Raw genomic sequence first — 14,072 nt, 5'->3', positions numbered from 1 at the left:
GCCCTCTTACATAACAAAGCTCTCTCTGCACTGCAAATCATCACTCTGTAATCAAGCCATGTTGCGCACATGAGTTTCCACGAAGTGGCCTGCCCCAGCAACACAGCTAAGCACTCTACCCAGGAAGTAAAAAGGCAACTGGGAAGTGCTGAAAGAGATCCTGGAAAATACAGGACAGCAGATGGGATGCTGTGTGTTTCCCTAAGTGTCCGTGCTCCTCACCGATCTCTTCCTTGATAGATATTTAGGATCAGATGGGTGATCTGAGGAGTGATTCTCATGGAACTGAAGGTCAACATTTACTGGAACAGACTTTTGTTGGACTATGGGTAGATGAATCCTGCAAAATACTGGATTTGGGTGTTTCCCATCAATTCTCAACGTTCATTTCATTACTATAGTTTCAATTATAAAGAAATGCCTATGGGGCGCCTGGGTGGCTCAGTTGGTTAAGCGTCCAACTTCAGCACAGGTCATGATCTCACGGCTCATGAGTTTGAGCCCCGCGTCAGGCTCTGTGCTGACAGCTCAGAGCCTGGAGCCTGCTTCGGATTCTGTGTCTCCCTCTCTCTCTCTGCCCCTCCCCTGCTCATGCTCTGTCTCTCTCTGTCTCAAAAATAAATAAAAAACATTTTAAAAATTTTTTTAAAAAAGAAAGAAATGTCTACTGTAATCTTTTGATTCACAAAAGGATTTTTCCCCCATACTTTGTATCATGTTCCCAAATCAAATCTTCCAAATATTTCCTTGAAAGAAGGCATTAGGTAGTAATATTTTAGCTTTGGAAATTTGCATGTAAGTTACTTACAACATTGTAAATTTCTTCCCCTGTCCTTCAGATGCACCGTATAAATACTGCATTTGATCCTTAACTTACACTTCATCAATAATTCATTTCAAAAATATCCCTCCGTAAGACCATCAGCTGCTGAGGTGTTCAGTTTTCGGGGAAAGCACTTATTTACTGCATGAGCCCAGGAAGGCTGGTAAAGACTTGGCTAAAAGCTCCGCATGGAGCGAATTATGGTAATTGAATTAATGCTCAAATCCACAAAGCTCTACTCAAATCTGCTGAAAGGTTTTGCACTTTATTGCCCACATCTTGACGGGCAATGAGTCCAGTGGAATTGTTTAACACTTCATAAGGAGGCTTCCCAGATTAATTTCTCATCGTTACAAGAATTACTGAAGAATGTCTGCGGGTATCTTCCAGAGCAATCTTTCAAAGTCAAAACTGAGAGTTAACAACCTCTTTACTATCTTCCACTTTTGGTTCACCGAAACTACAAGTTCAAGTCACCAGAAATGAAAATCAAAGGAAACATCACATAATTAATTTTGATGAATGGGTAAGTTTTAATTCACGTATGGCAATATTCTGGTTAATGATACGTCTCCTTAGGACATCCATTAAAAATCCATTAACTTAACAGGCTAAATCTAATAAAGTTACTCTGGAAATTTTCTGCTAGATTAACATTATGGATTATTAACGAATATTTCCAGTAGGTATTGCTCTATTAGCAAACTGAATATACCAATTAAACACGGGTTTTGTGTCAGGGTTGGGGGAACACCAAAACATTAAAAAAAAAAAAAAACCATAGTTGAAGTTAGACCCAAGTTGCCAAAGATACTACAAAAATCAGTAAAAATCATTATAGCTTTTATTTTTGAGAGAGAGAGAGAGAGAGAGAAAGACATAGAGAGAAGGAGACACAGAATCCAAAGCAGGTTCTAGGCTCTGAGCTGTCAGCACAGAGCCCAACGAGGGCCTCTAACTCATGAACCGTGAGATCATGATCTGAGCTGAAGTTGGATGCTTAACTGACTAAGCCACCCAGGTGCCTATCATTATAGCTTTTAAAAGCAAAAAGTGCCAACCTACCAGGACCAGCCATCTCAATTTATCTACTTACTAATCAAATAGTAAAATTTATCCACTTACTAATCAGATAGTAAAATTTATCCACTTACTAATCAAATAGTAACTGAGCTACTAAACTGTGCCATGCCCTGTGCCAGCACTGAGGACACAAAGGTAAATTAGTGAAAATCCTGACGTCAAGGAGCTCACAGTCTAGCATGGAATCAAGACACACACAGGTAACCAACGTGTATTATAATAAGATATGGCCAATATACCATGGGAACACTCAGAAGGAACAACCAAATTTGAGGGATAGTGGGGAGCATGAGTAAAAGAAGTTGAAATTTGTGTTCCAATATGGTATCACCTCCTTCTAGGGCCTCCCATTGGAAGGTCTTTGATCCTGACTTACCATTTATTGCTTCCACATGTGGTTAAATGAGATTATTTATCAAATTCTTGTCTGCAAACAGGGAAACACTATTTTTGTCACTGACTGTGAGAATTACATGCAACAAGGTATGAGAAAAAGCACATAGACACGTGCTTGAAATACAGAAGGGGAAGCAGGGTTGGTACTGATCTGCTGCTTACTATTCATAGGCACCCACTGAATATTAATGGCAAGTCAAGATAGCAAAACGGCTGGAGCAGGATTTGGAATCATTCAAACGTGGGTCTGAATTCTGCTTCTACCGCTTGCAACTTATACAGCCATCATTTAAACACCGTTCCCTTTTCTGACCCTCAGTTTCTTCAGCTGAAGAAAATACAATAAAACAGCTGTTACACAGTTGTAAAAATTTAACAAGATAAGGGTTGTAATACAACAGTATCACGTCTGGGAAGCAGTAAGCTGTTAGTGTTAATTGCTACCATTTACTCTGTCTTCACAGGTAAGACTGTAGAGATATGGAAACATTACTAGACTTATCTAAGTTGAAACCATCAGTGCCAGAACTAGAACTGCCCCAGCTCCCAGTTCGGTGTTTAAACCCATCTTGCCTGTACCCCTCAATTAGATGACAAAACACCCTCCCCTAGCACTCAGTCCTAAAGGTTCTTCAAGGTAGCAAGCTCATGGGGGGCCTCTAGAACAAAAGATTGGGAACTCAGGACCTGATGGCCCTGCTTTAACTCTAATGACCAGTACACTAATACCCTGGTGCTATGGGCTGAATTTGTGTCCCCAAGTTCCCATGGTGAAGCCCTAATCCCCAAGGTGACTATACCTGGTGATATGGTGGGTGGGACATAATGAAGGTAAAATGAGGTCAAAGGGTGGGACCCTGACCCAACAGGATTTGTGTCCTTAGAAAAAGAAACACCAGTGAGCATTCTCTTGGGCACACTCTTTCTCTGCATATGTAGAAAGAAGAGGTCATGTGAACAAATGTGAGAGGCAGCTGCCAACAAGGCAAAAAAAGAGGCCTCAGCATTAAACTTACCTTGTTGGCACTTTGACTTTGGACTTCCCAGTCTCCAGAAGGGTAGAAGTTCCTTTCCATTGCTATAAGTCGCTCAGCCTACGGTGTTGTTATAGTAGCTTTAGTGGTCTAGGACCCGGGACAGTTCTTTGCCACCATTTTCTCTTAACTCTTGCCACCTGTCTTGGTTCTAACAACCTTGCCTGTGTCTCACACATTCCGTCAGCATCCATTTATCAGTAACGCCTGCGCCAAGACACTTAAGGGTAAGGCACAGTGGTCCCTGCCCTCTAGAAGCTTTCAGCTGAGCATCAGCTTCTATGCGGCTGCCCATTCTCCTTGGGAAAAGGAAGCACTGTCTAAAACCCCTGCCTGCTTGGCAGGAGCCCCAACATGCCACCCTCTAGCCAGCTCACTCAGCCCCCACCATAAAAGACCGACCCTGGTCCCTGTCACTGTCCAAGCTGCTGCCTCCAAATGGCCCGACCACCCAGAATTTTAAAGCCAACCATCGTATTAGTCATATTAATACTTAAAATATTAACTCTTTTTTACACCCTATGAAATTATATTCCACTGAGATCCCATCACACCCTACTCCCGTCCAGGTAGGCACACTTGTTCCAGTCTACTTAATGTTGGCTTTGGGTGCTCAATATTGGGACTGCTGCCCAATCCTTCTGGAGGCCACCATAGACCCACACCAGTTGCCTCCATCTCATGTGTCCCATAGGCAGTCTGCTTTGGTAGGAATGTGTGGAATTAGAGACCCTAGTTCTAATACTGACTTGACAACCGAAGAGCAGACAAGGAACTGAATCTCAGTCTCCCCATCCATAAAATGGGAACAGCTAGCTACACTACCAGGTCTGTGAGGGCCAAATGAGATAATGTATATAAGTCACCTACCAAAGGACTCAGAATGTAGCTGATGAAGAAGAAAGCTGCTTTGCTGTATTCCTCTCATCCCTGGTCCTGACCTCTTCCCCTTCTCCACCAGCTCAGATCCAGAGATGGTTTCAACTGAGCCACAGCAATTCCAGAATGGCTCTTTGTGCATACTACTATGACTGTTCTTTTTCCCCAGACTTAGCAATTTGTAGTTGAACAGACCACAGACAACTAAGGTATGTTGCCTACCACATGGTAGTGCAGGGGCTACCTGAGTCTCTCATGTTTCTATCCTTGAACTTTAAATTTTTTTTTTTTACATTTATTTTTTGATAGAGAGAGAATGAGCATGAGCAGGGGAGGGGCAGAAACAGAGGGACACACAGAATTCAAAGCAGGCTCCAGGCTCTGAGCTGTCAGCACAGAGCCAGACGCAGGGCTCAAACCCACGAACCGTGAGATCATGACCTGAGCTGAAGTTAGATGCTTAACCGACTGAGCCACCCAGGCGCCCGATCCTTGAACTTTAATAGATGGGTCATGAGGACTCCACACCAGAGAAAGGTGAAAGTGGAATAATCTATTGTGTGACTCAGTTATTAAGGGCAGTCAGAATGTGTAGCTGACACCAGTTTTTTGCCAATATTCAATAACACAACTCTCAAGTTTTAGCTGGTCATGCACATGGACACATGGCTGCCTGGCCAATGACCACATTTCCCAACCACCCCTACAGCCTAGTTGGGTCTTATGAACAAGGGCTGGTCAGTGGGATGTGATCAGAAATGACGTGGCTCATTTCCAGGTTATGCGCTCTCCAGAAGAACATGGATGGATTTCTCAGTCCTTTTCATTCGTCCCACTCACTGGCTGGGAACTGATGAGAACTGGAGTAACTACCTTGGACCCAAAATTGGAGGTAATGTTGTGACAATGGCCGAGCTGGCCTGACAGTTACTTACCTCTATTCTATCACAAAGAGAATGACCTTCCATCTTGTTTAACCCACTGTACTTTTTTCCCTTGTATTGTTACAACATCTTAGCCTATCAACTAGAACTGTTAAGTAGTAACGAAAGGAAATAAACAGCTCTCTCTGAGATGACCGTGCAAACTTTAAACTTTCAAATGTGAGCTACTGTGATTTGTACTTAGCATCTAAATTCTTCCCCCAAGTAAACCCCTACTAGTCACTCATGCCTTTAATGCCTACTCATTGCCACATAAAACTGGAAGTCTGGGATTCTATGGCCTTATGGACCAATGGCTCATGTCCTAGTTTGTCTTGTTCCTGTTTCTTCTAATTTTGATGTCTTCAACTATTTTTTTCTGTTCATGGCCTTGTGTGGTTCCTTGAACCTAATTCATAAAACATCTTCCTAGTACTCATGGGAAACAATCTATATGTACTTCCTCGATTACGCTATTCCCAGCAACTCCCTGCAAATGTCTTCCTCAATCTAGCCCAATGTCTACAATTCTGTATTTCAGGACTGACTTCCACAGCCTATATCTCTACTCAGGTCCTATGAGTCCCAACACAAGGGCCCACTAGTCGTGGTCGACCCACAGTAATGGATTCATCCCTCTTAGGAAAACAGGGCTGAGTTTCTGCATTTCAATTCATACAAAAATAAATAAAAAAACAATATCCTCATACACACATGCATACACATAATCACTTTCCAGATGTTTCCATTTTCTTTTGATTTTACCTATTTTGCTGTAATTATCCGCAACAAAATCTTCCAAGCCGATCAGCTTCCAGAAACTGTCATCCCAGCCTTTCTCTGCCGAGTATGTCCATTTGCACACCAGGGAGCAGAGAGACCTAAGAAAATGGGACAGAGGCAGAACCAATAGTATGAGTCAGGCTTCCTTTATATTTTGCCAAATACCTCCCCAGATATGTGAAGCAATGTTAACGGAGTAGAATAAGTCAAAATAAGTAATTACACATCCCTGTTCAGATTCAAAGTCTCCATTTGTACCTGGCCATGGGTTGGTGGCTGTGGGGCTCAGTGATGGGTAAATGGGTGTTCTACTCTGCTTTGTGCATGTTCAAAACTCTCTATAATAAAAAAGTAAAAAAATTCAAAAAGTGACCGGCATACATATGATTGCTTCAGTCTAAAGCAATATTTAATAGAAGGAAGACCTGAATGCTGGGAGGTACTTTCCTCTCCAGCTTCATTTCTCATACATTCAGCCTTAGTATTGTACATTTCAGCAATAACAAATGATTTGCAATTCTCTGAAGGGGGGTGGGGGGTGAAAAACATATTTGTGCACATTTCTAGGTCTTTGCCCTATTCCTACTTGTTTGGAAACTCTTCCCAGCTTCTTCATCCTGATAACTGAGTCCCCAGTTCTGGGTAGAGGTGCTCCTCTGAACTCCTGGAACGTGAAACATACCTTCTATTATCGCGCTTAAGTGCTGTGTAATTAACTGCTTCCTATGTACCTTCCCAACACTGCTATTGCCTTCCAACCCATGCTTCATGGTGTGCCTACAGCAAACCTTATAAAATTAAATCTGATTATATCAATCCCTGATTAAAACTCTTCAACTGCTCCTCAGTGCCTTCAGAAAAAATCCAATCCCTTAGCTGGGCTTAAACCGCCTTTAGTAATAGGACTGTGCCAACCTCCAGATTCCTGTCTTGCCGTTCCAACCCCTGCTTTCTTCATTGTCCAGAGTGGTTATTATTTGAAGTCTCCCTTAGCAGGCCTGATTCCTCACTTCCCTGGGCACTAAAACCTTTATTCATTCTGCCTAGGATGTTCTTCATTGTTACGTATTTGCCAGTTAGCGTTCATGACTCTTATCCCTTTTCATGAACCCCAGTGAAGGGCAAACTTGAGTCCAAAGCCTCTTCTCTAAGCTTCAACCTGGACATACCTGTAACATTTACCATGGTAACTGTCTCTGCCCATTCACTTCCCTGTCTCCCCCACTAAGCCTTCAGAGCCAAACCAGCCCTGCCCAGCTCTACCTCCAGTACATAGTCCACACTCAGCCAAAATGCATACTGACTGAATGGCCACGCCAACAATCGAATATGGTCTATCCGCCTCAGCAAAGGTAAGTGATAAACTTGGGGAGCTCACACAGTTTTAAGGCTAAAACTATCTCTTAGAGTCAATAGTCTATGTGCATCTCATTCAGTCATTCACACTGATTCACTCATGCACTCACCCACTCAAGAAGTAGTTAGTACTCAGTTACTATGCTCCTGGCACTATGTGATGCCCTGGGGAACCGGTGGTAGGCAAAAGAGTTGGTCCCCTGCCTGCATAAAAGTTGACAGCCAAACTGGGGGACACAGAAATTAATAAATCACACCTCAAATCACACACTAACAGTAATTTCTAAAGGAGGGAGAGAAAAAAAAAATGAAAACCTTTAGCAAGGGAATCTGATATAAGCTGGTGGGAGAAAAGGGGAGAAAGTATCAAGCAAGAAGGGCTCCACACAGGAAGTGACCTTTTGTGAGACCCAAAAGTCTTTTGAAAGCGAATACATGTTATTTATCATTCAGGATTTTTCTAGACATGGTGGAGAGGGCAGAACACCTCGAGCTAAGGAAGCTAAGTGGGACAGATATACTGAAGGAGTGCTAGCGTCCACAGAAATGTAACACACACATGCTAAATCCTCCACCTTATAAAAGACAATTCTCAAAATCTGAGGTATCAAGAAGATAGTCACCTACGTAGCACATTCCGAAGAACATACAACAGGCTAAGTCCTCTTGGCACAAAGCCTGGAATTCCAACTTTTTGGAAGCTCTGATGGCTCAATGCTATGGAACCAAAGACGGTGTGGACAGATGATGTCTAATGATCTGGCCACACAGAATAGCACTTCACTCTCCAAATGCCCCAGCCATTTGCAGAATTCTATACCTCTGCTCTCAATGTTCCTTCTGTCTTAATTGCTTATTGTTCCTTCCACTCATTCTTGACTATTGGCCAACTCCAAGTCCTCCTTATAGTCCAGTTCCAATGGCACCCCCCACCACTAGCTCCAAGCTAAACTCATTGCTCCCTCTTCTGGGGCAGCATTCTAACTTGGTAACATTGCCTTCTAGCTCTGAACAGCGGTGGCAGGTTGGAGTCACGGTCCAAAGTGTCCAAGCCTCCATATATGTTCATCTCTTGCCATGTAATTTGTAACTGCCCGCCCCCTCCTATCTCCACCCTATCCACAGGGCCTCCTTTCCTAAGTGTAGACTTCAGATTCTGTCACATGGCTGGATTCGGCCAAAAGAATAAGTCAGAGGACAGCATTCTGGTTTCAAGCCTAAGCTTCAAGAGGCATCATGTGTTTCTGCTTGCTCTCCTGTGTCTCTCGCACAGCCTAGAGAAAATCACATGGGGCTAGCACAGTGGTGCAAGGAGGAGAAGAGATGTGTACAGCAGGGCAATGACCACCAGACTCGGCCTGCATCACACATCCCAGGCCATCAAGACCTGACGCAGTGAGTTCAGCTAACACTAGAAGAACCACCCAGAAGAGCACAGTCTAAACGAGCAACACCATGAGCCAAATAAATGGATTACTGTGCTCAACTACTGAGCACTCGCTGTGGTTTGTAACGGAGCAACAGTTAAACAACTCAACACTTTACAGCACAATTATGTTATCCCAAGCAGGTTTTCCCCCCAGTAAGGGCAAGGAGAGGGATGTCTGGGTCCTCACAGCACGTTAGAATAAATGGCCAGAGAGCCTGCTTTGAGGAAAAATGACTAAGCCCAGGAGGCAGAGAGCTTCACAGCTGCAGATGCCTTGGGCAACTCCACCCACCCTCCTCAGGATTATTCAAACACTATTAGGGTCCATTTCATTTGGATCTCTTTAAATCAACTCCTAGGTAATATGAATGTGTAAAAGCAGGGGGTGGGATACCTGGGTAGCTTAGATGGTTAAGCATGTGACTCTAGATCTCAGCTCAGGTCATGATCTCACAGTTTTCCCAAGTTTGAGCCCTGCATTGGGCTACAGTTGGAGCCTGCTTGAGATTTCTCTTTCTCTCTTTCTCTCTCTCTCTCTCTCTCTCTCTCTCTCTCTCTCTCTCTCTCCCCCTCTCTCTTTGTCCCTCCCCTCCCACCCCTCCCCCCCTCTCTTTCTCTGAATAAGTAAACTTAAAAAAAAATTTTTTTAAGACATTAAAAACAAATAAACGAACAAACAAAAGCAGAACTGGAAAAATGTAGAGTGGATCTGAGGCCTCCAGCTCTCCAGAACTCTCCAGGAGAGACAGAAAGTGAGTAAAGGCAAGGTACCAGTAGCAGAACAAAAGGTTTCCCTCCCCTTGAGGCCTTTGTTAAGACACCAGGGTTTTGCCATTCCCTGAGGTATTCCTGAGCAACTTACAACTCCCAGAATAGCTGTTCCCCATCAGGCAAGCTGACCTACCAGCCTACTGGGGGTGGAAGGTGTAATCTATAGGATCAGAACCACAGACAGGGGAGAAAGGCTGGGCTACACTAGCAGGCTGGGTTGTTTCAAAAATGAGCAGCCAGGGAGGAGTGCTGTCGCCGGGGAGAAAGGGTCACTGGCTGTTTGTTCTCTGCCAGCCAGAATACCAGGGCAGAAAGTGCCGGAGCTTCCTCGCTTTTAGATTTGTTACTGACGAGACTATAAAATCCTATAGCCAGGTCAAAAGAACAACAACCAGTGAGCAGGCAGCACAAAAACCATACTAACTTAGGGGACCAGGTGATATGAGAGTGGGTCTCAGAGAACATGTATAGGAGGGCAGGTGTCTCTGAAGAGATCACAGTACAACGCCTGGAACTCAACATCAATAATGGAAGGAGCCAGAGGGCAGAAGGCGGAGAGAAAGCCTTTCTGAACAAGACACACGGATTTTAAATTTAAAATTTTTTAAATTTCTGCAGAAGGACTAAAGGGAAAATCGCTGGCACCGTTGAGAAGCCTATTAATGACCGGGAAGGAATTAATAGGAATAATTAATAGGAATCCCCTATTAATGACCGGGAAGACCAAATGAACAACATCTCCAACTACCCAGAGCAAAGGCACAAAAAGAGAAATAATGAGGGAAGAAAGAAGAGAGCAGATCCACAGCAGTATAACATGAGCATTACTGTAATTCCACACGGGATTTTTTTTTTTCCAAGGAGAAAAGGAAAACTTTAAAAAGAGAGAGAGAAAGAGAGATGAAAGAGATGCTATAATTAAATGAATACACTACCAGATCTTTTTTTATTGTTATTATACTGAGCTGAAGCAAGATTTAAGATTTAAGCCTGAAGATTAAAACGCTCATTAAGTCCAGGAAGTGAATCTAGGAAATACTTGAGTTTCAAGCATAAACAGAAAATCACACCAGCTTCCAGACAGAAAGAGTAAGTTACTTACAAAGGCAAGAGATTCAGACCGGCTAAGGAATTCTCATCTACACCTCTGGAATGTAGAAGACAGTGGAACAGTGTACAGACTATGAGGAAAAATGATCCAAAAATCCTATGCCCAGACAAAATATTATTCAGCTGTCAGGGGAGAAGAAAAACATTTTCAACATGCAAGGATTAAAAAAGAAAACTTCCCATATACGTGCTGTCAAGGCAATACTTGAGCGTGAACTTAAGCAAAAAAACAAGTGATTCAACATTAGGGAAACCAGTGGTGGTGAGCGCTGAGATGTTCATTCTCTCTCTCCATATGCGTGTGTGTGCACTTACACACACAGGCACGTGTACATGTGTGCGCACACGTACATAGGTACGTATACACACGTTTAAATCTACAAAGATGATGATAAACCATGAAACAGGAATTTGTAATACTAAGCTTTCCTGAAACACCTTCCTGGGATATTAGAAGGAAAAAAATCTATTAATGGCCCGGAGGTGAAAATACCGTTAGCAAAATCTCAAAGTCAGAAATTGAAGAAGACGTACGTACACAGGAAAAATAGGCATATGTGTATATCTGTGTGTTTGGGACGGACATAAGTTTAATAATGTACAGGATGAAAAGGTAATTTCTAACAGAACCAAAAAGCGTAGCAGAAATCTCAAAATAACAAGGAATTAAAAAGGAATAAAGAGGAAGTTAAGAAGCCAGTGAAACCAAACTAAATCAAAAAGGAAAGCAAAAGAGGGTAATGTAATGTAAATAGAAAATAAAAATACCATAGAAAAAATAAAATTGCTTATTTCAGTTAATTACAACAAATGTGAATGCGCTGAACTCCACAATTGGTTGAAAGACAATACTATCCACATTGGGGTTAAAGTTGAGGACTATCTGGTTTACAACACATATTTTTTAATATGATAAAAGGGTTTTTTGAGAATGAATGTTACCATTCATTAAATTTTATGAAATGAACAACATAATGTGACATCTATAAAACAAGAGTTCCTAGATTAAAAAAAAAAAGAAAAACAAAAGTCACTTGATGGGGCTTCTGGGTGGCTCAGTCGGTTAAGCATCCTTCGCTTCAGGTCATGATCTCACAGTTTGTGGGTTCCAGCCCTGCAAAGGGCTCTCTCAGTGCAGAGCCTACTTCGAATACTCTGTCTCCCTCTCTCTCTGCCCCTTTCCCACTTGCACTCTCTTTCTCTCTCAAAAGTAAATAAACGTTTAAAAAAAAAGTGAAACGAAGAATGTCTCAAAATTAATAACCTTAAGCAGCCAACTTAAACATTAGGAAAAACAAAGATAGATTAAATCGAAAAAAATCAAAAGGAATAGTAAAGAAAAAAGAATATGAAAGATATAAAATAACAAGACAAAACTCAGACAGTCAAGAGATCCAAAATGTGGCTCTAGGAAAAGACAATACAGAAACAAAAACAAAACAAAGAACAAAACAAAACAAAAAAACCCTCTGGTCAAAGTGAGGAAGGAAAAAGAAGAGTAGGAGAAAAATAACAAATATCATGAATGAAAATGACGGACATCCTTATAGATAAAGCAGACCTTAATAGAAAAAAAGAGATTAAGTAAGTAACATTATGCTAGCAAATTTGAAAATTTAGACGGAATGGAAAATTTACTAGAAAAACAGAACTTACCAAAGCTGACTCAAGAAAACATATGAAACCTTAATAAACTATTTAAAAAATGAGCCAATAGTTAAAAATCATCTCTCAAATAAAACTTCAGCCCAAATGGCTATACTAGAAAGTTTTCCCAAATGTTCAAGGAACAAAATACTCCAAATTATTTCAGAGTCTAGAAGAAGAAGAAATGCTCCCCAAGTTATTTATGACGGTAGGATAACTATATTACAAAGCCAAACAGACAGCATGAGAAACAAAAATCAGACGCCGCTCTCACATTATGAATGGAAGCATAAAATTTCTAAGCAAGGCAGGACCAAAATAAAAATGAGAAAAAAAAATACATCATGCATAATACTCCAAAACATTTTAATCAGAGATCTATGAATGTGTTTTGCCACAGTTTTTTTTTTTTATTAAAGGAGAGAAAATGACCAACTCATATTGAAGAACGAAAAATACGTAACGAAGTTAAAGGCCACATCAAGATAGAAACTCTTACTGAAGTAACAACAATAGAAACTTCTGCTTCTAACCATGATGGAGTAGCAGAGACTGGATTTTACCTCCCCGTCCCCTGCCCTGCCCCCATCTTAAAAAACTAGAAAAGGGGGGAGAAAAAAAAACGTGACACAACTGCTCTCAGAGCCTGAACAACAGGCAGCACAGAACTATCCCGGAGAGAAGGAAACAAATGAGGTGAGCCCTAAGATTGCTCTGGCTTTCTGCCAGGAAGCCCATGCCCGACCACAAAGCAGAAAGAAGGATGCCAAGGAAAACAAGTCAAGTTCATGAAACCGAGAAGACTGAGATCAGAATTCAAGGAATTTGAGGTGGCTGGAAGCTGTGCTGGCACAGATTTCCAAAGAGGAGGTAGTTATGCAGGAAGAGGGTCCTGAAAATCTGCACAAGAGTCCCATGAAAGCTTTATGGAGATGCAGATATGCACACAGATGCTCCAGGAGATCTGGTGAGAAGTGACTGGAAATCTGTGAGCTGAACAGTTCTCAGGGCTCACAGTGAGAACGGGAATCATCTGAGCACACCATCCTCACTGACTCCTTGGGGCATTCAGTGGAAAACCCCAAAGAATGCCTAGAAGTATAACTGAGCCTTTCTGTGTAAAGGTTACAATAAACCTGCACTAACAAAGTTTAGAAAGATTTCAAAAAATAAAACTAAGCCAAAAGTACATTAACAGCCTACCAGAAAAAGCAGGAAAAAAGAGAGAGAGAGAGAGAGAGAGAGAGAGAATAAAACCCAGACACTGGATAACAGAAAATAACTGACAATATCAGCTTCCAATAAAAAATATTTGAAGAAATAATGGTCAAATGTTTTCTTCAATTTGATAAAAGCTATCACCCACAGAGCCACACTCACTGGAAGAAACCAAGGGAAGATAAAGACAAAGAAAACCACATCAAGACATATTATATAATCAACTTATTTTTTAAAAATGATGATCTTAAAAGTGGTCAGAGGGAAAGACAGGTAATAGACGAACAGTCCTAAAAAGGCAAATTTTTTTTCCAGAAATAATGCAACCCAAAAGAAAGTGGAATGACATCTTTAGAATACTGAAAAATTTTAAAAAGAAAGAAAAAATCAAACTAGAATTTTGTATTCAGAAAAAAAGATCTTCAGAGGTGACTGGGTGGCTAAGTCAGTTAAGCATCTAACTCTCAATCTTGGCTCAGGTCATGATCTCAGGCAGGGTTCACGGGTTTGAGCCCCATCAGTGCAGAACCTGCCTGAGATTATCTCTCCCCACCTCTCTCTCACTGCCCCCATCACCCCATCAAGCACGCGCTTTCAAAATACATAAATAAACTTAAAAA

The 14,072-nt window shown here is 41.7% G+C and overlaps 1 protein-coding gene across 16 annotated transcripts in view; it reads right to left on the bottom strand.

The window, feature by feature from the left end:
* The window catches only part of FGGY (FGGY carbohydrate kinase domain containing), a 447,559-nt gene that overhangs the window by 288,150 nt on the left and 145,337 nt on the right, over positions 1-14,072 (bottom strand). For all 16 annotated transcript variants that reach the window (XR_008294918.1, XR_008294919.1, XM_015072330.3 and 13 more), the window contains one exon: positions 5,904-6,019. Coding sequence is in view for 14 of the 16 variants with exons in the window: in XM_015072330.3 (XP_014927816.1) it covers positions 5,904-6,019 (116 nt within the window). In the remaining 2 variants the exon portion in view is untranslated. The remainder of the gene's footprint in view (positions 1-5,903; positions 6,020-14,072) is intronic.

This window comes from Acinonyx jubatus, chromosome C1, assembly GCF_027475565.1.
Source record: "Acinonyx jubatus isolate Ajub_Pintada_27869175 chromosome C1, VMU_Ajub_asm_v1.0, whole genome shotgun sequence".
Taxonomy (NCBI): domain Eukaryota; kingdom Metazoa; phylum Chordata; class Mammalia; order Carnivora; family Felidae; genus Acinonyx; species Acinonyx jubatus.
This window is presented reverse-complemented; position numbering and strand designations above follow the sequence as displayed.